At 37.3% G+C, this 25483-nt stretch overlaps 1 protein-coding gene across 1 annotated transcript; it reads right to left on the bottom strand.

Moving 5' to 3' along the window:
* Positions 1-7837: 7837 nt before the first annotated feature.
* On the bottom strand, positions 7838-24935 carry LOC107781820 (uncharacterized). Its single transcript, XM_075243540.1, has 13 exons — positions 24694-24935; positions 24107-24258; positions 23073-23164; positions 22430-22543; positions 21085-21415; positions 20140-20319; positions 17783-17863; positions 17225-17443; positions 16924-17066; positions 14750-14916; positions 14385-14602; positions 14145-14237; positions 7838-8422 (listed from the first exon to the last, which is right to left on the bottom strand). The coding sequence occupies exons 1-13, from the start codon at positions 24893-24895 to the stop codon at positions 8285-8287; spliced, it is 2130 nt and encodes a 709-aa protein (XP_075099641.1). The 5' UTR covers positions 24896-24935; the 3' UTR covers positions 7838-8284.
* Positions 24936-25483: the final 548 nt, after the last annotated feature.

Below are 25483 nucleotides of genomic sequence, written 5' to 3'. Positions count from 1 at the left end.
TCATTAGATATTCGATTCAGACATCATTGTTGAGAAAAAAAAACCTGGAACTTGAATTCAAAGAGGATTGAACTTCAAAAAGGTAATGTTTCAACTCCATAATCATTTATAGTTTTGAATTTATGAGTTCTTGGGAGAATAATAAATGGGTATGATAAAGAAAATCATATGAACTAAGCTAGGGTTTTGGGTTATTGATATAAGATTGTTGTAAACATTTGGGTGATGAGAAATGTGACGACCCAGCTGGTCGTCTTAAGAATTTACGCCCTGATCCCCTATTAACTGTTTTTCCCGAGTTTATTTCTGCTATTTTGATTTGTCAGAATGTTCAGTTTTGAATTTCGGAGAATTTTGGGACACTTAGTCCCTAAATGAGAGCTTAAGTGTTGGAAAGTTGACCGCAGTTAGAACAGTGTGAAGACAGCCTCGGAATGGAAATTCGATGGTTCTGTTAGCTTCGTTGGGTGATTTCGGGCTTAAGGACGTGTTCGGATTGTGTTTTGGAGGTCTGTAGCTAATTTAGCCTTGAAATACCGAAAGGTCGAATTTTGAAGTTTCTGGTTCGATAGTGAGATTTTGATCTGAGGGTCGGAATAGAATTCCGAAAGTTGGAGTAGCTCTGTAGTGTTTAATGGAACGTGTGTGCAAAATTTCAGGTCATTCGGACGAGGTTTGATAGACTTTTTGATCGAAAGCGTATTTCTAGAGTTTTAGAGTTCTTAGGCTTGAATCCGTAGTTGATTCGTCGTTTCGATGTTGTTTTAGGTGTTTTAAGGATTGGTATAAGTTTGTACAGTGATATTAGACTTATTGGTGCCTTTGGTTGAGGTCCCGAGGGCCTCGGGATGATTTCGGATGGTTGACGGAAGGATTTTGGAGTTTGGAGTTGCAACTTCAGCTGGTTTTCTGTCATAACTGCACCTGCGGTTTGGGCCCCGCAGGTGCGGAGCCGCAGAAGCAGCGGAGAGATGCAGAAGTGGAAAATGGAGAAGCCAGTAGGGACCGCAGAAGCGGGAGCTTCACCGCAGAAGCGGCCCCGCATCTGCGAAGGGTTAACTGCAGATGCGGAAGATGGGCTTAAGTGAGAAGTCGCAGATGCGACCATTGTTCCGCAAAAGCGGGACCGCAGATGCGGTAACAACTGGGCAGAAATATGAAATTTCGAGGGTTTAGTTTCAAAAGTTGGAAATTCGATTTGGAGCTCGAGAGAGGGCGATTTTGGGAGGAAATTGAAGAGGAGATCAGTGGTTAACAATTCTTTAATCCTTTCTAGTTATATTCCATCAATCTATAGTTAATTTCATCATTTAATTTCGGATTGGAGATGAAAATTGGGGAAAAGTTGGAAGAAAGTTCTTAGACCTAGAATTCGACTTTTGATTGGGAATTTGACCTTAGATTTGGATAATTTTGGTATGCATGAACTCATGGGAGTATAAGGATTCTGAAAATATAAATTTTACCCGATTTCGAGACATGGGCCCGAGGGCGTTTTGGTCATTTTACCTAATTTCGCGTATTAGCTTAGAATTTTTTGTAGAATCAATTACTTGAAGTGTTATTTACATCATGAAATTGTATTGAATAGATTTGGGCTATTTGGAGTCGAGTACTCGTGGAAAGAGCGTGATTTCGGATTGATTATTGAGCCGGTTCGAGGTAAGTGGCTTGCCTAACCTTGTGTGGGGACTTTCCCCTTAGGATTGGTATTGTGATAATTGAAATGCCTTGTACGTGAGGTGACGAGTGCGTACTTGTGCTAATTGTTGAAAATCCAGTTTCCATTAAGTAACTTTCTTTATTGTGCTTTCCCTCTCTATTTATTCTACTTGCACTTTTAAACCTGCTGTTAGTTAGAGAAGCATGTCTAATTGTCTTAATTGCTTTATTTGCTTTAACTGCCTTATTTGTATTACGTGAAACATGCTAGGTTAGAATTGTTTGTGTTACTTTGTTATGGAGTTGAGTTTATTTGAGTATTCCTTGTGTCATTGTTGTGTGTTTTACTTTGGGACTACGGGATGGCATCCCGGGAGATCCCTTGTACGCATTTATGATTTGAGTTGAAGTGCGTGATACCGAGAGATCCCCAGCACGTATATTGAGGATACCAAGAGATCTCTATCATCCATTGAGGATACCAAGAGATCCCTGGCATATATTGAGGATACCGAGAGATTCTCAGGATACCAAGAGATCCCTATCATACATTGAGGATACCAAGAGATCCTCGGGATACCAAGAGATCTCTAGCATATATTGAAGATACCGAGAGATCCTCGGGATACCAAGAGATCCCTAGCATACATTGATGATACCGAGAGATCCCCGGTTATTTCCTTGTGATTGTTTCGCCTCTGTTTCAGTTATTAAATTTCTTGTTTTCCTGTATTAAATTTGTATTGTTAGCTTTCAATTGTAGTGTTTATCTTATACTATCATACCTTATATTTTTATTTTATCTCAGTAAGGCCCTAACCTTCCTCGTCACTACCCGACCGAGGTTAGGCTTGGCACTTATTGAGTACCGCTGTGGTGTACTCATGCCCTTTCTTCGCATGTTTTTCATGTGCAGATCTAGGTACTTACACTCTATCTTATCATTCTTAAGGCGAGGCGCTTCCGTAGAGACTTCGAGGTATACCTGCCGCGTCCGAAGATCGAGGAGTCCCTTTCTATCTTTCTATAATAGTATAGCCCTTCGGTATTACATTTCTAGAGTTAGAGCTTCTTATGTATCTCTTAGCTTGTGATTCATGGGTTTCGGGTTTTGGGAAAGTGTATTGGTTTTAAGAGTTAATATTGTGTATGCCGAGCAGCACTTTTAAACGTTGTTTTGTTACTCTATTTCTGTTTTAAATTGTTTTATTCCGCACTTTGGTTTATCGTCCGCAAATTAGGCTTACCTAGTCGTAGAGACTAGGTGCTGTCACGATGGTTCACGAATGGCGAACCGGGGTTGTGACAAGAAATGATGTTAGTTACCTCTATTTGGGATTGTAGAATCACCTAAAAGTAGTAGAATGAGAATTGGGTGAAGAAAATACCATTAATAAGGGCTATGAAGATTTATGTCCACCAAGTGTTTGATCAAATGCCTAAGACATGAGTATTATTGCTAATAATATAGAATCCCTTTGTCTTGTATTGCTATATATTAAAGTGAAAGGTTTTGTGAACGTTGTATTATGCTCAAGAGCATGAAGTTAAGGTATGTGGGGCTAACTCTCTACGTTTGGAAATGTTAATGATTTTTCCTACATTACATTTTTTTTAAAACGTTACTAATTACCTTAGAAATATAACTAAGCTTAGTTCCTTGAATAGTTGCATAACTTCTGTTCTCTAGCTTCGTAATTCATTCATGATTTTCATTTCGAACGTTGTGAACTCAGTGCGTAATCAATATAGACTTGTGTTTGATACCTATGAGTCTTAGTCTAGATTACTCAACATGTCATAAACAGTTGAAGCTTCAGTTCTCATAAACAGTTCATAAATACATGTCTCAGTCTAGTCCTATTTAGCATTCTAATTTCATGTAACTTAGTATGATTCAGTATTTCAATATCATGTATCGCATTATGATTTTTAGTTCCTGATTTTAAATTTTTGAATGTCGAACACATGTATTTGGGCCTGAGGTGGTAGTTTATGCTTTATGCATATTTGGACCTGACGCTATAGTTTATGTTTTATGCATCTTTAGGCCTGAGGCCGTAGTTATGTATACGTATACTTGGCCCGAGGACGTAACTTGTGCACATATATATTAGGCATGAGACTATAGTTTATTTATAGAATTTTTACCTCCTATAGCAAAGGTTGATACCTTATTTATTTTAAATAAGTACTCTTTTAAAAAATTATATTCCATAACTACCTTTTGATTTTTTATAGCCAAATATCTATTTATGGTCACCTCTTACCCTTAAGCCATAAAGTAAACTTTGTATTATTTTTCTCTCTCCACTCAAATTTCTCCTATCCCCTCAAATTTCCCGTATCCCCTACCCGTATTTATTCTCCCTCTCCCCCCCCCCCTCTCTCTCTCTCATCTTCCACATTCATTTTACTATTAGAACTCTCCGATAACGCATCAGAATTAGAGTTTTCCGGCGAAAACTCTGCTTCAACCTCACCACCGCCGAAGACTCTGCTTCAGAATTAGAGTTTTCCGGCGAAGAATTACTGATGCTGCTTCAACCTCACCGTCGCCGCTGAGCAGCTTGAATTTTCTTGAACTCCGTCAAGCCTCCTAGGATCTTAAATTCAAGTTGCACAAACTTTGGGCATCAATGGAAAACTCTGTCGCATGCTACAATTCCAAGAAAAACTACTTTATAAGCAAGGAAAGTTGCAATCTTTATCTATTTAGAAGTTTCAAAACGAGTGAATTCTATTTTTTTTAAAATAGAAGCTAAAAGAGCTAGAATATAATTTAATATGAATTGTAAAGAATAAGTTTTTTGAAGCGCATGTGAGGGTATTATTGTAACAGGAATAGTGACGTTTCGAGTCAGAATCACGGCCTTCTCGACGAGACGACATTAGGGTTGTTCTTGAACGAAGACGACGGAGTTTGGGGCTGAGCAACTTGAATTTTCTGTTAATATATTTCAATGTATCTCACTGTATTTTTATGTATTTCATTGTATTCATTGTCTTTTTTTCAATTGTATTTCAATGTATCTCGCTGTATTTTATGTATTTCATTGTATTCACTGTCTCGTTGTATTCCATGAATGTATTCATATATTTTTTTAATTAATATAATTATGTATTCATATGTATATATGTATTCAAATTGCTCTGTTTTTGTTGTATTTATTGTTTGGAAATAATATTCAGCATATTTTCTCTAAAGATTGCTATGTTTTTGGGGGTGTTTTTCGGTTGAAAATCTTTTTTATAACTGAAAATACAAATTTTGTGTGTTATAATTGAGTTTATTGAGTTATATTAGGAGTCTATTATGTTAATTATTCACTTTCCGTTTAAAAACAGCTGAATAGACCATGAATTGCGCTATTTACGTTACTGTATTCACAAATACATATCATGAATCCAGTCGAATACAATAATCTATCTAGCTGTAATCTCTTGTTTCACGCCGTGAATATAGTCGAATACAAAAATCTGTCTAGCTGTAATCCTCTATTTTATGCCTAGAAATACTATTGTATTCATGAATACAGTAGCTTAAATACATCGAATACACTCTAAAAAACCTGAAAACATAGCTATAGGAAGTAATATAGTAAATGGTAGCTACAACTAGCTAATAACCACTAAAACATAGTGGTTTCTGAAAGTGTCTCTTATTTATTCATATAAACAAGTGGTTCGACATTTATATTTACTTCCTTGTTCAGTTCAGTTATCAACTATTAGTTCAGTTTCAGTTTCAGTATTTACAGTTCTTTCTTTCAGTTGCTTTATATACCAGTGCAATTCAAATGTACTAACGCCCCTTTCGCCCGGGGCCTTCATGTCACGATGCGGCTAATGATTTACTGGTTGACAATTCAGAGTGCTAGAATTCTCGTACCAACTATTTGGTGAGCCCTAGTCTTTTGGGGCATTATCATTACTTTACAGTCTTTCATTATTTGCAGTCAGTCAGTGCTTTCAGTAATTCATTAGAGGCTTCACAAACTAGAGTAACAGTTATACAGAGTCGCATGCTTTTCATGTTAAGCAATGTTGGCAACAAATATATTTTCAGATTTTTATTAGTGTTTTCGCACTTGATTTATATCATTCAGACTTTCAGTATATCAACAAGTATTAGTTTATCTTCTGCATTCAGTATGCTATAATTTCACATGTTGATTCAATTAGCCAGTTGGTTCGTTCAGTCACATGTAGTCAGGCATCGGGTGCCGTGTTATGTCCATGCCTAAGTTCAGGGAGTGACATTTAGTATTTTTAATTCATGTATTACTAGTTTATGCATTTTTATTCCGTATTCTATCCCGCTATAAAATAATGCATAAGCTCCCACATGATTGTGGAGATGTATTATTTTGGAAGAATCCAAAAGTAATAACCAAACACTGAAAAATTAATGTTGAAATATATGCGGAGATTAAGTAGGCGTTTGGACATAAATTCCAAGATTTTTGTCAAAGTTGAAATTTCACTAAAATTTGATTTCAAGAAGAATTTGTGTTTGGTTATAATTTTTGTAACATATTTGGATGTACTTTTTTCAAAACCATGAAACATGATTTATACCCCACAATTTGTAAAAAATATCAAAACTACCCTGACTTGATAATCCTACTTGAAACAAACAATCAAACATGCTGATTGTTTAACTGTACGAACAATCTCTAATAGAAGTTGTAGTGGCTCCTTCAGGTAAAAGTATAAATTGTAGATATCAAAAGTGAATATCAAAATATAGTCCAAGGCCACTAAATTAGATGGTGGGTAGTTGTAGGTGTTACCTAAGTTTAATAACTGATTTGGGCCCTTTTTATAAATTTAAAAAATATAGGTAAATTTATAAAATTTAAAAATACCAACTTTCCAATTTTTCAATTGAAAAACTAGTTCTCGGCAGTTTTTCAAATTCGAAAATACATTTTCAAATTGGATTTGAAAAAATGTAAGATTTTCATAACCAAAAGTTGTTTTGAAATTATTTTTTTTGGAAAAAAGGAAAAAATTTCTTATGTCCAAACGGGCTCTAAATCTCCTCAAACCCAACCAAACGGCACTTAAGTGCAAAGAAAGTAGGTATCTTTGATGCCTACTATATCCTACTGTTTAAGTTTATGTGGGTATTTGATTTAGCATTGAGTTCAATATATATTTTTTTTATTAGTGATGCTAAATATAAATACAATTCTTAAGCAATAAAAATATTATTAATTCTAAAATAAATATTTAAAATTATACTATTACTTTTAACGGTAAAGGACATGATATACCCCTCTACGTTGTTTTATTATTCAATCATGTCCTCCGTTATACTTTCCGTTCAGATTTTTCCTCTGTCGTCCATCAAAATTCTAAATTTGCCCCTATTTTAACGGATGAGACACGTGGCACATTCCGAACAAAAAATTCATCCCCAATTTTAAAACCCGCCCCTCAATTCAGCCCATTACCCGACACCCATTCCAACTCACTTCTCTTCGGTGAAGATCAAAACTTAGTGGGCGTTTGGACGTAAGAATTGTAAAATTCCAAAAAAAAGGTAAAAAAAAATTTTCAAGTGAAAATGGTATTTGAAAATTAGAGTTATATTTGGACATGTATATAATTTTGAGTTGTTTTTAATTTTTTTGTGAGTGATTTTAGTGAAAATTTTGAAAAATAATTTTTGAAGTTTTTCAAATTTTCAAAAAAATTCATCTTCAAGTGAAAAATTGAAAATTCTACGGTGAAACATTGATTTCGAAAAACCACAAAACTCAATTCGTTAATTCAAATACTTTAGCATCCCCTCATCACGTCAAAACCAAGAAAATATGGAAGTAATGTGTATTTAATGAAAAGAAGAAAAATGGAAGGGGAAGAAGATGGTGAGGCGGCATGCCACGTGGCATCCATCTCACCCAAATGTCAGACCATGCAGGGTAAATTTAGACGGATAGTATAGCGGAGGACATATGTGGATAATTTTTAATAGTACATGGGTATATCTAACCCTTTTTCCTAAAATAAATAACATTAAGCTTTAACAATCCAACTTCAAGTAAAAGTTGTCAAACTACAAATGACGTATGTGTTAAAACTGCAGAAACGAAACATAAAACACAGAAGGTAAAATCTAGGCGAAAACAGAAGAAGAAAAACGAAAAAAAAGGAACCACATAAATGTCTTGCTAGAATTTTAATTAAAAATTAATAAGACAAAACTGAAAGTACATAACCAACCAATATGCCTAATTACAGAGGATGACTCTTCTACTATACATGCAATAATTAACTTCTTCTTTTTTTGTCGTTGTTGATTCGGGTGGGGTGGGGTGGGGTGGGGGGGGGGGGGGAGGTAAACTTGATTTAACTGTCCACATGCTTTTGATCTTATAACTCATGCAGATATACCTTCGGTATTGTTTTCACTCTACAAAAACTCAGCTGAAAAAAGGAAGACTCATGCATCCGCTATGTCAATTGGTCCCTCGTTAGAGGATATCCAGCAGGTTAAATAAGGAGATGAATTTCATTGATCTAAAGATGACGCAGAGAAGGATGGGTGCTGGTTTTAAGAGAGGATTGTCTTTTGAAGAGAACTTTTAAGGAAGTTGTTCATCGGTATCCTTCACGAAAGTACTGCTTGTTGTTTACTCAGCTCTTGGGCTTTCCTCCTGTTAGATTCAAGAATAATGAGGAGTGCTGTAATGTCCGCAGGATTAACTCCACCAACTCTACTTGCTTGCCCAATTGTTTGCGGCCTAACCTGCATGCATAAAGAAGATACAATCATGTTAAATGTGAGGCAACTGTCAAAAGACCCAGTCCTACAACCAAGATCTCTCTCTTTGTCAAGACAAAGTACAGGGACGCCAATCAACTAAGAGAAGAAAGAAAGGAGGATCATGACATCATCTTTGCCAACATTACCAGAACAATTAAATTTATACCAAGTACTTAATACCATTGCCTCAATTATGCACCTGGAATAGGTGCATCCAATATTAGTTTGACTTTTATCAATAATAAATGATGAAAATGTTAGAAAAACAAGTGACAAGTTAACTTGAGTGAGAAAACATCAGTTTCTAAATTACTAATCCTTTGTGTATCTTGGCCTTCCTAATCATCCCCTCATTTTTTCTTTCAACCTCCCGTTGTGGAAATACATATATGGAAATAGACAGTAAAAGCGCCATACAGTGATCTTTTGAACCAGCTTCAGGCTTGTTAGAATAGTTATGTAAATAGTAGTAAATAACTCTAATCTCATATGACATATATTATATATATATAGGGCTCATTGTATCATTGTTAACATATGAGAATAATATCATATTTTCTCCCATGCATTCTCACATGGTATCAGAGCAATTGTGAGAAATTTATCGCTGTGCATAAATTCCAGCGATTCCGGGAAGAGAAAACAGTCACCGAAAGCCTTTTTCCGGCGACTTTTTCAAGGATGTTTGCGTCTGCGTTGTCTCTGTCAGTGTTGTGCAAAATCCAACACCACCACAAGAGTCACCACTGTCCGGCGACCAAACCCCAGAAAAATCTCCGGCAGAAGCCTCCCCACGCGCCACCAGAAGCTCACGCGCCGGCGCGTGCAGCATCCTCCGGCCATTTTTTAAAAAAGTTTTTTCAGAACAGTTGGGTCGTCTACCATTCCGACCCCACACATACTGTTTTCGTTTGATTCTGACCACTTTGAGTTTTTCCGGCGACTACACTGATTTTTTCTAGCAAAAACAGTGTCTCCTTCGTCTGTTTCAGCGAGTTTTCAATTGATTCTTTCTGTTATTTGGTGATAATTTTATAGACCTCACTTCAATCCAACGATGTCTTGGGGAGTCGATGCTTTCGGGCCTAAAAACCCGAGTTCTGGCAGTTCTGGTGTTATGATTACCTCATAACCTTTAATGGGAAGTTCAAACTATTTAGCTCGGGCTTCGTCCGTCGAGTTGTGGTGTAAAGGTCAAGGTGTTCAAGATCATCTAATCACGAAATCGAACGAAGGAGATGAAAAGGCCAAAGCACTTTGGGAGAAGATCGATGCTCAATTATGCAGTATTCTGTGGCGATCTATTAATTCCAAGTTGATGTCGTTGTTTCGTCCATTCCAGACATGTTATTTGGTTTGGTAAAAGGCTCGCACTTTATACACTAATGACATATCTCGTTTCTATAATGTGATATCGCGGATGACAAATTTAAAGAAACATGAATTAGATATGTCTACTTACTTGGGACAAGTACAGACAGTCATGGAGGAATTTGAGAAGTTGATGCCAGTTTCTACGAGTGCTGCAAAGCAGTAAGAGCAGCGACAAAAGATGTTTCTAGTTCTTACTCTTGCTGGGCTTCCTAATGATCTTGACTCAGTACGCGATCAGATTTTGGCTAGTCCGACTGTCCCCACAGTTGTTGAATTATTCTCTCGATTACTTCGCCTTGCTGCAGCACCAAGTCACTCAGTGATCTCATCACAGACACTTGACTCGTCTGTTCTCACATCCCCGACAATGGACAATCGAGCATCTCATACTGTGGAGAATAGACGAGGAGGAGGTCATTTTGGAAGATCTAGACCCAAGTGCTCTTATTGTCATAAACTTGGACACACTCGTGACGTGTGTTATTATTTACATGGTCTCCCACCCAATAATGCTTATGTTGCTCAGACCGAGACTACAGGTAACAAGGAATTTTCTTTATCTGAAGGGGAATATAATGAGTTCCTTCAGTGTCGAGCAAGTAAGCAGACATCTCCACAAGTAGCCTCTGTTGCTCAGACTGATACTTCTGTTGCTGGTAATTCTTTTGCTTGTATTTCCCAGTCTAGTACTCTTGGACCATGGGTCGTGGACTCAAGCGCCTCTGATCATATCTCTAATAATAAATCCCTTTTGTCAAATATTATGTATTCACAGTCTCTTCCCACTGTTACTTTAGCCAATGGGTCTCAAACTAAAGCAAAAGGAGTTGGACAAGCTAACCCCCTACCCTCTGTCACTCTAGATTCCATTCTTTATGTCCCTGGCTATCCTTTTAGTTTTGCACCTGTTAGTCGTTTGACTCATACCCTCCATTGTGGTATATATTTTATTGGTGATTCTTTTATCATGCAGGACCGCAGTACGGGACAGATGAATGGAACATGGCTTGAATCAGAAAGCTTTTACTACCTTAACTTACTCAATTCCTCCAAGGCATGTCTAGTTACAGATCCTCCAGACCTAATTCACAGACGTTTAGGACATCCAAGTTTATTCAAGCTTCAGAAGATGGTGACTAGTTTGTCTAGTTTATCTAGATTAGATTGTGAGTCGTGTCAGCTCGGGAAACATACCCGAGCCTCCTTTCCTCGTAGTATTGAGAGTCATGCAGAGTCTATTTTTGCTTTAGTTCATTATGATATATGGGGTCCTAGTAGAGTCAGTTCAACCTTAGGATTTCGTTATTTTGTTAGTTTCATTGATGATTATTCAAGATGTACTTGACTTTTCTTAATGAAAGATAGTTTTGAGTTGTTTTCTATATTCCAGAATTTTTGTGCTGAAATCAAAAATCAATTTGGTGTTTCTATTCGCACTTTTCGCAGTGATAATGCCTTAAAATATTTATCCTGTCAATTTCAGCAGTTTATGACTTCTCAAGGAATTATTCATCAGACCTCTTGTCCTTATACCCCTCAGCAAAATGGGGTTGCAGAGAAAGAATAGGCACCTCATTGAGACTGGTCGCACACTTCTCATTGAATCTCATGTTCCGTTGCGTTTTTGGGGCGATACAGTTCTCACATCTTGTTATTTGGTCAATCGGATGCCTTCATCTCCCATCCAGAATCAGATTCCGTATTCAGTATTGTTTCCCCAGTCACCCTTATACTCCCTTCCCCCTCGTATTTTTGGGAGCACTTGTTTCGTTCATAACTTAGCCCCTGGGAAAGATAAGTTAGCTCCCCGTGCTCTCAAGTGTATCTTCCTTGGTTATTCTCATGTTCAGAAGGGATATCGTTGTTACTCACCTGATCTTCGTAGGTACTTTATGTCAGCTGACGTCACATTTTTTGAGTCTAAACCTTTCTTTACCTCTTCTGACCACCTCGATATATCTGAGATCTTACCTATACTGATCTCTGAAGAGTTCACTATAGCTCCTCTTTCACCTTCCGCCACAGAAGTCTTACTCATTCCAACCGTTGGGGAGTCTAGTGTGGCTCTTCCTAGATCCCTAGCCGCAGGACCACCACTCTTGACTTATCATCGTCGTCCGCTCCAAGCATCAGGCCCAGCTGATTCATGTCCTGCACCTGATCCTGCTCCTACTGCGGACTTGTCTCTTCCTAGTACACCGATTGCACTTCGAAAAGGTATACGAACCACACTTAATCTCAATCCTCATTATGTCGATTTAAGTTATCATCGTCTGTCATCACCGTATTATACTTTTATATCTTCTTTGTCCTTTGTTTCCATCCCCAAGTCTATAGGTGAAGCATTGTCTCATCCAGGATGGCGACAGGCTATGATTGACGAGATGTCTGCTTTACATACGAGTGGTACTTGGGAGCTCGTTCCTCTTCTTTCAGGTAAATCTACTGTTGGTTGTCGTTGGGTGTATGCAGTCAAGGTTGGTCCGGATGGTAAGGTTGATCGTCTTAAGGCCCGTCTTGTTGCCAAGGGATATACTCAAATATTTGGACTCGATTACAATGATACCTTCTCTCCCGTGGCTAAGATAGCATCAGTCCGCCTTTTTCTATCCATGGTTGTTGTTCGCCATTGGCCTCTCTATCAGCTAGACATTAAGAATGCTTTTTTACACGGTGACCTTGAGGATAAAGTTTATATGGAGCAACCACCTGGGTTTGTTGCTCAGGGGGAGTCTCGTGGCCTTGTATGTCGCTTGCGCCGGTCACTTTATGGTCTAAAGCAGTCTCCTCGAGCCTGGTTTGGTAAGTTCAGCACAGTTATCCAAGAGTTTGGCATGACTCGGAGTGAAGCTGATCACTCTGTATTCTATCGGCATTCTGCTTCGAGTCTCTGTATTTATCTGGTGGTCTATGTTGACGACATTGTTATTACCGGCAATGACTAGGATGGTATTACTAAATTGAAGTAACATCTCTTTCAACACTTTCAGACTAAGGATCTGGGAAAACTAAAGTATTTTCTGGGTATTGAGGTCGCTGAGTCTAGCTCAGGTATTGTGATCTCACAACGGAAGTATGCCTTAGATATTCTTGAGGAGACGGGAATGACAGGTTGTAGACCTATTGACACTCCGATGGATCCAAATTCTAAACTTCTGCCAGGACAGGGGTAGCCTCTTAGCGATCCTGCAAGATATAGGCGGTTGATTGGTAAACTAAATTACCTTACAGTGACAAGACCTAACATTTCCTTTTCTGTGAGTGTTGTGAGTCAGTTTATGGATTCTCCGTGTGATAGTCATTGGGATGCAGTTGTTCGCATTCTTCGGTATATAAAATCAGCTCCAAGCAAAGGTTTATTGTTTGAGGATCGAGGCTATGAGCAGATCGTTGGATACTCAAATGCTGATGGGGCAGGATCACCTTCTGATAGACGTTCTATGTTTGGATATTGTGTCTTAGTGGGAGGAAATTTGGTGTCTTGGAAGAGCAAGAAACAGAATGTGGTTGCTCGGTCTAGTGCAGAAGCAGAATATCGAGCAATGGCTATGGCGACATGTGAGCTAATTTGGATCAAACAGTTGCTTAAGGAGTTGAAATTTGGTGAGATTAGTCAGATGGGACTTGTGTGTGATAATCAAGCTGCTCTTCATATTGCGTCAAATCCAGTGTTCCATGAGAGAACTAAACACATTGAGATTGACTATCACTTTGTCAGAGAAAAGATACTTTCGGGAGATATTACTACAAAGTTTGTGAAGTCGAATGATCAGCTTGAAGATATTTTCACCAAGTCCTTTACCGGTCCTTGTATTAACTACATATGTAACAAGCTCGGTACATATAATCTATATGCACTAGCTTGAGGGGAGTGTTAGAATAGTTATGTAAATAGTAGTAAATAACCCTAATCGGATGTATTAGGAGTATGCCATGTATTATATATATAGGGATCATTGTATCATTGTTAACGTATGAGAATCATATCATATTTTCTCCCGTGCATTCTCACAAAGCTATCATGACAATTCCCCAATCTTGGGGGTAAACAATCTCTATTCCTTATGTTCACTTTTTTTCACCAATTGAAGGAGTCATTGAACTGTGGAAGTTGTATCCAATTATGTTATTGGTGGATGGTATCAAACATTTCAGAACATCTAAAAATAGAAATTGTATCATAGAAATTTTAATAGAGAGTATTTAGGCACAATATGTCATCTTTGCAGAAAGATCTAAACCAGTGAGCTTGTAAAAAGTATCAGGTAAATAACTAAAAATTTGCACACACAAGAAGACTACAGTGCTATGCAAATGAGGCAGAAAATACCTTTGAGAGTTTTTCACGTGCTTCGAGTGACAAAGTTGTCATCGCATAATAATCTATGTCCTCGGGAATTGGTTTGTGCTGTTGATGAACCATCTACAAGCAGAAAATCAACACCGCAAAGATATGAGATACCGATTCATTAGAGATATAGAGGCTTTTGAAAGCGGAGCAATGGAGGTTCAACATACCATCGAGTGCTTGCAGATACAATAAATAGAGCCAAAGTGCATCATTGTTTACCTGTTGGAGTTGGCTCTGCTGGCGCACAATGAAGCCTTCGTATTTGATATCAATCTCTACACACTGTTTCTCCATCCTGGACAGGGTGGGATTTCCAAACCCATGCTTATCAAAAACTTCATATTGGATATGCGGTTTCTTAAGCAGGCTCTCTAATGTGGATGAATCCCTTACTGGCTGACCAGAGAGTAGAGTAATTTCAGCAGCCAACTCTCCACCTGGAAGCAAATGAAACAGGCATTTAGTTTGACAGGAAATTCAAATGAGCAAAAGACTTCAGATATTTACCTCTAGAATTATGATTTATGTACAAGCACAAGCAATTAGGTTATCACAATATTATGTCCCCAACGAACAATGCTGACCTGAAGTTCTAACCGTTTTCAACCGCTTTTTCTCCTCTGAAATACGAGCTTGCTTGTCCTGGTACATTGTCCACCTTCTATCGTCTATTAAACCGATTTCACGACCAAGGGGAGTGAGTCGGCTATCCGCATTATCAGACCGAAGAAGCAGACGATGTTCTGAGCGGCTGAAGGTATATTAGACTATTAGCAAGTAGAATTATCCGGGCAGATAAGAACTATTATCTTCAATTACACTAGATTTCTCAGTAACGTTAATAACTGGTTGTGCACTTAGTTATAAGCAAATAGATTTACACAGAAAGATAGAACTGTCATTGACAATTAGTCAAGATTTCTCAGTAACGCTAATAATAGGTCATCATGCGCCTTGATCATAGGTTTTCATCTTCTTCCCTGTCTCCCCCCACCCCACCCGGGGGGGGGGGGGTCCTTTGAACAAACTCAGTCGTCGCCCAAATTTTGATATGTTGAAGGCATCATCAAGACTAATACGGCTTTGTTACTTTCTGTTGAAGATTCTCTAACAGCCTAAAGTACTTTTAGATGGTACCAGAGCCAGACCCAATTCTATTTCCAGTTCCCCAATGTTAGGTTCCCATGTTATATTGTCTACACACCAGATGTCAAGTCCTGCGCATGCGGGGGTGTGTTAAGTGTTCCAACTTGGCTGAGGGAATCAATTGCTTTCTATTTATATGGTCTTTGGCGATCCCTCACCTCACAAGCTAGCTTTTTGGGTTGAGTTAGGCTCAGGATCCATTTTCTTAACATGGTATTACAACCGGACTCATCTCTATTCTTGGTTTCCCAATGTTATAGGCCCCTACATTATATTGTCCACACACTAAATGTCAAGTCGTTGACGTGCGAAGTGTCCCCCATTGGTAGAGGGGAACTGCTGTCTCCTTATATGGTCTTGGGTAAACCTCACCTCATGAGGTACCTTTTGGGGGTAAGTTAGGCCCATGGTTCATTTTCTTAACACCTCCGTTCATACTAAGAACAATGACCCATTTTCCAACCAACAATCAGTGCAAAGAAAATTCTGATTTGACTTATCAAAAGAACGGCAGAAAGAAATATATCATTGGATTCTCTATCAAAAGAACAGCAGAAAGAAAAATATTATTTTTTATAAGAACCTTCATGCAAGCTGCATGAACTGAAATATAAATCTGAAAGGCACTTTTCAAAAATAAATAACAAGTTGGTAGGAACAGCAACAGCTGTACATAAACATGAAAAAATGCTTCAGCAGAAGGCACACGGAAATAATAGATGCCTACAACAATGTGAAAGGCATCACTATTTCTTTATCCTTTTCTTCTTTTTGTTTCTGCTCATGTATGTCTTACTCAGAATAGAGCATTGAGGTCAATAAAGACAAGGAACGATGCACCTTGCTTACAGATGGTCCAGAGAAAAAAATTGAGTATCCAATAACAATGACAAATAGGAAATGGCTTGGCCAAAAGCAACATGGAAATTAAAAGCAGACAAATCTAATAGCCCGTTTGGCTAAGCTGCAAAAATCAACTTATTTTGAGAAGTGCTTTTTTTCAAAAGTGCTTTTCTCAAAAGTACTTTTGGTGAGAAGCAGTTTGTGTTTGGCTAATTAGTTTGAAAAACACTTCTAAGCAGCAATTAGTATTTGGCCAAGCTTTAAAAAACTGCTTCTAAGTGTATTTTTCTCAAAAGTGCTTCTCAAAAAAGTGCTTTTGGAGAGAAGCTACTTTTTTCTGCTTCTCCAAAACTGCTTCTGCTTCTCCTCAAAAACACTTTTTTTCCTTCCAGAAGCTTGGCCAAACACCTCAAATTGAGGCCAAAAGTGCTTTTGGCAAAAAAAAAAAAAAAAAAAACTTTTGGCCAAAAAGAAGCTTGGCCAAACAGGTTATAAGGCATAGAGCAGCTCACGAGAAAAAAAAATGTTGTAAATTATCTTCAAAAAGGTATCGTAGATCTCCTAACTCATTGCTGCAGTTTATATAGCTGGCTAATACTGTTAAACAAAAGTTAAGCAAATTGAGGTGTGACATCAGTTAAAACACACAAACAACGTGTTCTGTTAATTGGAACAATAATGTGCAACCACAAGAATGTTGTAGTTTCATCAGTTAACTTAGCAGCGAGCAAATCATAACTATGAAATGATCATTCTTACTTCACTTTACCTAGTTAACATGCGATAAGGCTCTCGAAGATCTTTGGTTACAAGATCATCGATCAGCGTCCCTATAAAACTACTTTCTCTCTCAAGAACAATAAGTTGCTTTCCATCTGAGTGTCTAGCTGCATTAATTCCAGATATAATCCCCTACCATCAGAAGAAAATAACCAAAAGAGGCTTAGAAGAGCTTATCAGATAATCATGACGCCCTAGTTAAAAAGCAGGAACTAGTAAACATTCTTACATCTATTGGATATATAGATCAAATACATAAACTGAAGTGAGCATCATCGAAGTATAAAAACCTGTGCAGCAGCTTCTTCATAGCCAGTTGTCCCATTTATCTGGCCAGAAAAGAAAAGGCCCTCTATCTTTTTAGTCATTATGGACCTGGAGCACTGATAAGCCGGCAAGTAATCATACTCTACCGCATAGGCTGGCCTGAGCATTGTACAGTTCTCAAGTCCGGGTAATGTTCGTAAAAGAGGCAATTGTAGTCTCTCCGGTAAACCAGTAGAGAATCCCTACAAAAGAACGGATCATTACACTGTGCAAATGGCAAAGGATCTTTACACAGCAATAAAGTGATATCTAGCATTATCTTTTTCCATGAGAGAGGGAATTAAGGAAACGAAATTTAACTTTAAGAAATTAGCCAGCAGAGAGCTTTAGAGAAAGTAGGGTACTGCATATTTTCCTCAACACATCTCCATCGGTTCTCGGAAATGACCAAGTCATAGCAAATTGAAACTAATTTCATGGTTATCGCTAACTGGCATAACCTTAGCACACTACACCAGAAATAGGTAACAGACTTGAACTCAAATGTTTTAAAAAGTGAAACGCACAAAAAGCCGGCAAACCTGCACATAGAGCTCAGGAACACTTCGACCCTCAGGTTCAAGGAATATTTGATGCGACTCTTTATCTTGAAATCTTACAATCTGAAATAGTCAAAAAGATAATCATATTTCACGTGGCAGAAATCAAAAGAAAACAAGAACAGATAAATTCTCCAATCTGGAGCCACGATATTTAATTGAGTGCATTAGTTACTAAACTCACGTCAATTAACACTGATCATAGCAAACTTTGTAACAAGCAAGGAATTACCCTCCACTCACTAGAATAACTATTAATACCATTAGCAGACTCTATTATCAGAGGGAATTAAATCTTCCCGCCACCTACTTTCTTTTCCCTCCAATAGCATAAGGGGTTTTCAAGTCAAGTCACATAATAACTACTAAGAAATTTCAGTAGTATCTGTGAGAATGCACGGGAGGAAAATCTATTTATTAACAATAATACAATGAGCCCTATACATAATACATATTCTACTCCTACTACATATGGGACTAGGACATATTCTACTCCTACTACATATATAGGACTAGGATTATTAACACATAACTATCTAACACTCCCCTCAAGCCGGTGCATACAAATTATATGTACCGACTTGTTACATATGTAACTAATACGAGGACCAGTGAGGGACTTGGTGAACATATGTGCAAGCTGATCATTCGACATAATAGGCCACTAGACTTTCCTTGAGCAACAAAACCAAGTGGTTGCTGATAAACAACAGTTGGCCGAAAGGTCACCGGAAAAATTTGAAAATAGCGAGACTATGCCGATTCCACACTACAAAATAGTTTCTAAAACACCGCCAGAAAGCAGAAACTTTTCTGGAAATTACTGTTCACGCAGGTAAGTCACCGTTCACGCCGGAAAAAATAAAAATTATCAGAATTTGATGTAATTTATATGGGTAGGTTTGGAATCACTGGATGAGTAAGTTGTCCGGAAGAAGTTTTTTCAAAAAGTGGCCGGAATGGCTCACATTCGCCGGAAAAGTTATTGTAGCTTGCTGGAACCCTAGTTCTGGTAGCACGTGGAGACGCGTGAGGGATTTTCTGCCGGAGTGATTGACTGGGGTTTTTGTCACCTGACTTTTCCGAAGAAGATGGAAGTGTTGGTTTTTGCACAACACTTACCGATGAGGAGATAACGCAAATCAATCTTGAATCGTCAACCGGAAAGGCGCACAGTGACTGACTTTTCTGTTCTGATGGGACTGAGATTTCTGGGGTTTGATCGCACAAGGGTTTCGGATCTGATGGCGGTACTGGTATATGCACAATACCTCTGTAGCAGTGATGAACCCGGGAAACAAGACGAAGTTGCCGGAAAATTGCACGGCGATGAGATCTTTCTTCCGGATGTCGCTGGAATGACGCACAACAATAATTTTCTCACTGAAGCTCAGATACCATGTGAGAATGCACGGGAGAAAAATTTATTTATTAACAATGATACAATGAGCCCTATATATAATACATATTCTACTCCTACTACATATTGGATTGGGACATATTCTGCTCCTACCACATATGGGACTAGAACAAATTCTACTCCTACTACGTATATGACTAGGATTATCTACACATAACTATCTAACATCAATTGCCTCCGGTTGAAATGTTGGGATGTAGCTTTTTGCAGGGGGGGAACAAAAAGGCACAACATTAACGCTTCATTGAGATCATGATCCATAAGATTCTTAGTTCATGCTTCGGAAGTAGATAGTAGCCTATTTTACCAATTCCACCATCCTAACAGAGCATTTAACCACATAGAATAACACCATTCTAAGTGATAACTAATTTGCAGAATCCATGACGGATATCCATTTTAGTCATTTAATAATGTGAGATGAGATTTTATCACATACCATATAAATCAACTTTGCCTCAATTACTCTAACCAAATACTGAACCGCACATTGATATGATCTTATCAAGAAAGTAGATAAGCAACTTTGAAATGTTAAATGCCTAAATGTAATAATCCACCTTTTTTGTTGCCATTTGAATTGAATCAAAGTCACATGAATATCTGGAAAAATAAAATGGAGATAAAATATCTAAAGTTCCAAATTTATCTGCACTTTATTTGCAATCCTCTATAACTCGAAATAAAGATATGCTGATATAAATTTTTCCGTGTAAGGAAAGCAAAGTCCAAAGAAAGATTAATCCTAGCTGTTTCACATTTTTTGGCTAAGAAAGATACTGCGTTCTCAGATTGGTAAACGCAAGCAATCCACGTATTAGGTGACATTAACAAGAAGATAAGAGCTTGAGTGGAGAATTAAGTATGAGATGCATCAAAACCAGAGGGAAGCTACATAATCTGCAACAGCATACGATACCTTATCCTCAATGGAGGGGCAATATCGAGGGCCCTTAGCTTCCACCCACCCTCCGTAAGTAGGAGTCTCATGCAAATTATCTCTAATTATCTGATGAGTACTCTTTGTGGTACGTGTAAGGTAGCAACACATCTGTTCCCTTTCTATATGATAATTAGTATCAAAACTGAACCAGCTTACCTGAGGATTAATGATAAATATTAGAATACATGAATGTAGGCATGAGCATGTATACATACATAGAAATTACTGATGAAGGAAATCTAATTATTTTTCAAGTGAACCTTATCAACAAATACATAACATAGACAACAGAATTTCAAGCCTCCCAAATTTTAAACCCTCATGAGACAAAATGAAGGCAACAAGCAAAATAAAAGCTTACAAGTAGCTATCTATCAAGAATGCAAATCCCCCCACGTATACATACTCTTCTATACAGTCCATCCTACAGAAGAGGGGAGATCTGGATATTGTGTAACTTGTATCATATAGCACATAGGACCCGGAAACACATGCTTGCAGTTTTTATTACATATAAAGTTGCTCATAATAAATTGGTTTTTGCTCGGACAATTTAAACAGATATTATTATCAGTAAAAATCAAGAAATAACTGTCGGACTAGGGAAACAAAGTATTAAATGTTGACTATCAGAGTACTTTTGCAGGAAATCCTAAATCAGATCTAGGCTTAGAGATATCCAGAAATTTAGAAAATAACAAGTTTCTCCATGAGACAACTCAAACAAAGATCACATGCACTTGGAAGTGATCCTAGCTTATACAACATACTACTTAATAAAAGAAATTTGCAACTCATCCACAAAATACATTGTCATATGTAATATGCCTACTGGATTGCACAAGCAATTCAGCATGGTTAGAGTCGCATAGATGACACATAAGTATACAGAACCTACATATTAAGAATAAGCAGAAGGACCTCTTCATCGCCATATTGGGGCTCCAATCCTGAGAAATCTACAGTACGACTGTCCACACGTGCAGGAGTTCCTGTTTTTAGCCTATCAGTCTCAAAGCCAAGGCGCTGCAAGTTTTCTGTTAGACCAACGGAAGCTGATTCACCGGCTCTTCCTGCAGGCATTGAAGTTCTACCAACCCAAATTTTCCCACTCATAAAGGTCCCTGTCGTCAGAATCACTGAAGGTGCATAGAAGTTCATGCCAAAGAAAGTACAGACCCCCTCAATGTTGTCATTTTTCCCCAACAAAATATCTGTTACCATTGCCTCTCTAATAAAGAGGTTTGAGGTGCTGGAAATGGGAGCCACGAGTTAAGCACAGAAGATATGAGAGCCACCAAATATGTTTGAGATACACAATTTCAACATAATGGAATAACTTGCAAAGTTGCACCAATGCACAAGGAATTAATTGATTTCCTCTATACTTCTCAGTTTTCCGGAAAGTAAATAGATGTTTATAGCTCAGTTCCTTTTTTTAATACCTAACTTCTTGCAGGGGTACATGTAAATATATTTCCAATAGTTCGTTAAAGGGAGACATTGTGCAACTTTAGCTGAGAAGCATATAAGATTTTACTAGAAATAGCATCCAAGATGCCAACATAGTATACAAAGTGATTCTTGAACCTCTATAGTGTGGACCAGAATTTACTAATCTATCATCTTTATTTCTTCATGAATAATAGATCAAATCTTAAGAAAAAATTTCATAATCATATAAAACAAGACCTATTTAGCACTCATAAAATACTTATTTCACTGTGTAGTGCAAAATGAATGCAGGATAAGTGGTAACTGCAGTAGCATGACAAAGAAAAGTTACTGAATGTATTATGGCCTTAATGAAGTTTATCTACCCACGCGAAAGTAGCATTTTTTTAAAGCATACAAAGTTTTACTAGAAAGACAAGTATCTAAGATGCCGGCATAATATATACAAAGTGGTCCGTGGACCAGATATTACTAAGAATTTATCTGTATTTCTCCAAGGACAATCAATCCAAGCTTAAGAAAAAAGTTCATAATCATATAGAACAGGACCTATTTAGCACTCATAAATACTTGTTTCATTGTGTAGTTCAAAATGAAACATAGGGTAAGTGGAAACTGTAGTCGCATGACAAAGACAAGTTACTCAATATATTAATGCCTCGATGAAATTTATCTGCCCCATGTTCGTAAAAATTTTAAAGCAGCTTAATAAGCACATATGTCCATGATGTTAAAATCTTTGATCAGCTTACTGATGAGCACAAGTCATTCTTGATAACAATTGTATGCTGTGTCGGGACAATAAACTTACCTCTCAACAATCTTTTTCATTTCTATTGCATATTCTCTCTTATCTGTCTGTGCACGTAACGCCCAAACAGCAGGGCCCCTAGAGATGTTAAGAACACGTTTCTGCAAATAGCACCTATTGGAAAGATAAGCTTTCATCAGTCTCCTGAATAACGATAGGAGGATTTAAGAAAATATAACTCCAAGAGCATCATTATACAAGAATAGGCATCATTAGATATCTAATTTTTTGATAGAATGATCATAAATAAACCCAATTTGTTGCTACAATGTTAATTAAAACTCAACCTTGAGGCGAAAAAGACATCCTCTCCATTTCCTAATTACCTTCGAAACTTGTTCCAAAAATGTTTTAGTGCTGACCAAGCTACTTTATTCATTGTTTTCTTTTTTCCCGGATCCGCATTTATCTTAGTTCTTCAGTTATTATTTCTTTCCAACATACATCAATTATAAGCCCTCCAGGCTGGTTTATAGTATTTTTGTCCCCGATATTTTCTAAGAGCTTAAACTTGATGCTAAATTTAATCAGTTTCCTTTTTGTTTCTCATTTTTCCTGAGTTGAAAACAAAAACGCTTCCATGCTGGTTACCAAACAAGAAAACAGATGAATTTTTAATAGCAGCTGGAGTACTAAGGTTTACCTATCAGCAATTTTTCCAATTTCACCACCCAGGGCGTCGACTTCATGCACCAGCTGAGACTTGGCTGGCCCACCAACTGCCGGATTACATGGCTGCATTGAATTCAATATAATAAGACTACAATCATGAGATGAAAAGCAGATTCAGATATAAAAACCATCCTTGGGTTGGAAACATTAAGTCCCTGAACTATAGCTTATTGGAGATCACGGAAAACCACAAAAAAGTAAAAACAACAACTAGCCTCAGTTCCAAACAAGTTGAGGTCAGCTATATCAATCCTCACTCACCACGTCACTCCATTTAAATCATCTTGTGCTAATATTATGCAAATACAAACAGAAAGTACTAGAAGTTGTGTATATTTCCAAATATATAAATCTAAGAAAGGTTAAACTACTCCTAGAGAGCATAAGACCTACAGTAAAAGTGCTAACATCTAAAACATATTCTCAACTAATGCGTATCACCTATATAGAACACAATAAAGGTAAAAAGAGAAACATAAAACACTATAGTTTAACTTGAACAACACTGTAAAAAGGACACTGTAGTACAAAAATCATATAAGAGTGTTCATGAGAGAAGTTTTTCCTTCTCTGTTTGAGTCCATAATTTCAGCACAAGAAAATATCACAGAACTTATGAAACAAATTTACACGTCTTTTTTGAAAGCAGCAATTGAAACATAACATCACAAATTTACAAGTTGTCCCTCGGAAAGCAACAACCGAAGTCCATCCATTCCAACCTTTTCTTGTGATCACGTAAAAGTAGAATTCATTATGTTGCAACTTATTTGCCACTTTGCACTTACTGAGGGTCAATATGACCATTTTATGGAGCTAACTGAGATTAGATTAATTCATTCTTTTAAAATAAAATTAATATTCCTATAGTCACAACTTTCCACATCTAACAATGGCCAAAGAAAACATCTTAAGATGCTAGTCAAAATTCTACACCAACGAACAGAAAGTTCATTGCACATAATAGAATTAGTCCAAAAACAAGAAAACACTAATCCCTGTTACCTGCCATGCTATGCGATCAATATTAAGAGTAAGAAGGAGTGTTTTCGCCCCTAATCGTGCTGAAGCAAGGGCAGCTTCACACCCTGCGTGGCCTCCTCCCACCACAATCACATCATATCTTTCATCACCCACTTCACTGTAACTATTTAAGCCTGCCAATTTTTGTTAATTCATCAGACATTTTTCGCTCGATAACATGATTAGATGCTACACTAATTATGATTAATGACGCATATTTTTTTCATAACTCATGAGGATCATTAGTACCCAACCATAATGTTGTGTCTTTTGGCTTCTCAAGAGCCAAACAATAATCTTTGATGTAAATTTAAATGCATTAGGTGGTCATATTACAATGGCACAAAAAAAAACTATAATAAAATTTCATGCTGTTCCTAAATTTTACTGTCCAAAAAAATCAAATTTATATGATACTAATGAATATCAAAATGATCCTACAAGCAAGAGAGAATTTTAAATTGAACTTACAGTTTTCTCTGTTCAACAGTTTATAATGAATAAATATGATTCTCAAAAGAATATTTATATGAAGAATTAAGTCTTCTTAAGAGGCACTTTGTACTTACTACTGGACTGAGAAGTGGAAGCTACGACAGAGAAAGAGCGGCTAGAGGAGGAGTAGAGAGTACAGAAGCTACCGGAAAACCGGAAGCTCTGGTATAATCTAACGACTTGAGCTTGCCGATGCTTATGAAGAAATGGAAAGGATAAACAGCGAGGAACTTGAGAAGCGAACCGGCTCCAGTTCAGAGAAAGAGCGGTCGCCATTGATATTTGATATTAAGAGGTGCAAATCTGTTCAAGCTCGTATATGGAGAGATAATTTCTTTTGGAACCCCTCCTTGTTTTGTATAAGTTTTCCTGTACACCCCAAAGTTTCTAGAGTTACATGTGGTCCGGCCTTCTTTCAAGACTTGGTTGCCTGTTCTATTTGACCATTTTCCCTCCTCAAGTCTTTAACAAGTGGACCAAACAGTTAAAATTTTGTGAATGGCTTGAAATAGAGAAGTTAAAGTTTGAAATATTTTTAAAACAATACTTCAAATTTTTACATTTTAAATTGAAGTTGGAATAATGGATTAAATCATAACCAAATTCTTATTTGATCAAATATTTAAAGTTTATTCATAGACAAATGCCCAGTAGTAGTTGGAAACAAAATAATAACAACAACAACATACTCAGTGTAATTTCGCAAATAGTTAGAAACAACAAACAGCAATGACGTTACCTTGGAAGTGACTTAAGATTTCATCTATTTTTACCATATATATTTGGTACCATTCAATTGGAAGCACTATAAGTCTAAAATGTGTACTACTTATTAGCGTCAATTTCGGGCTATTTTAATTTGAT

This window comes from Nicotiana tabacum, chromosome 22 (genome assembly GCF_000715075.1).
Source record: "Nicotiana tabacum cultivar K326 chromosome 22, ASM71507v2, whole genome shotgun sequence".
NCBI classification, from domain to species: Eukaryota; Viridiplantae; Streptophyta; class Magnoliopsida; order Solanales; family Solanaceae; genus Nicotiana; species Nicotiana tabacum.
This window is presented reverse-complemented; position numbering and strand designations above follow the sequence as displayed.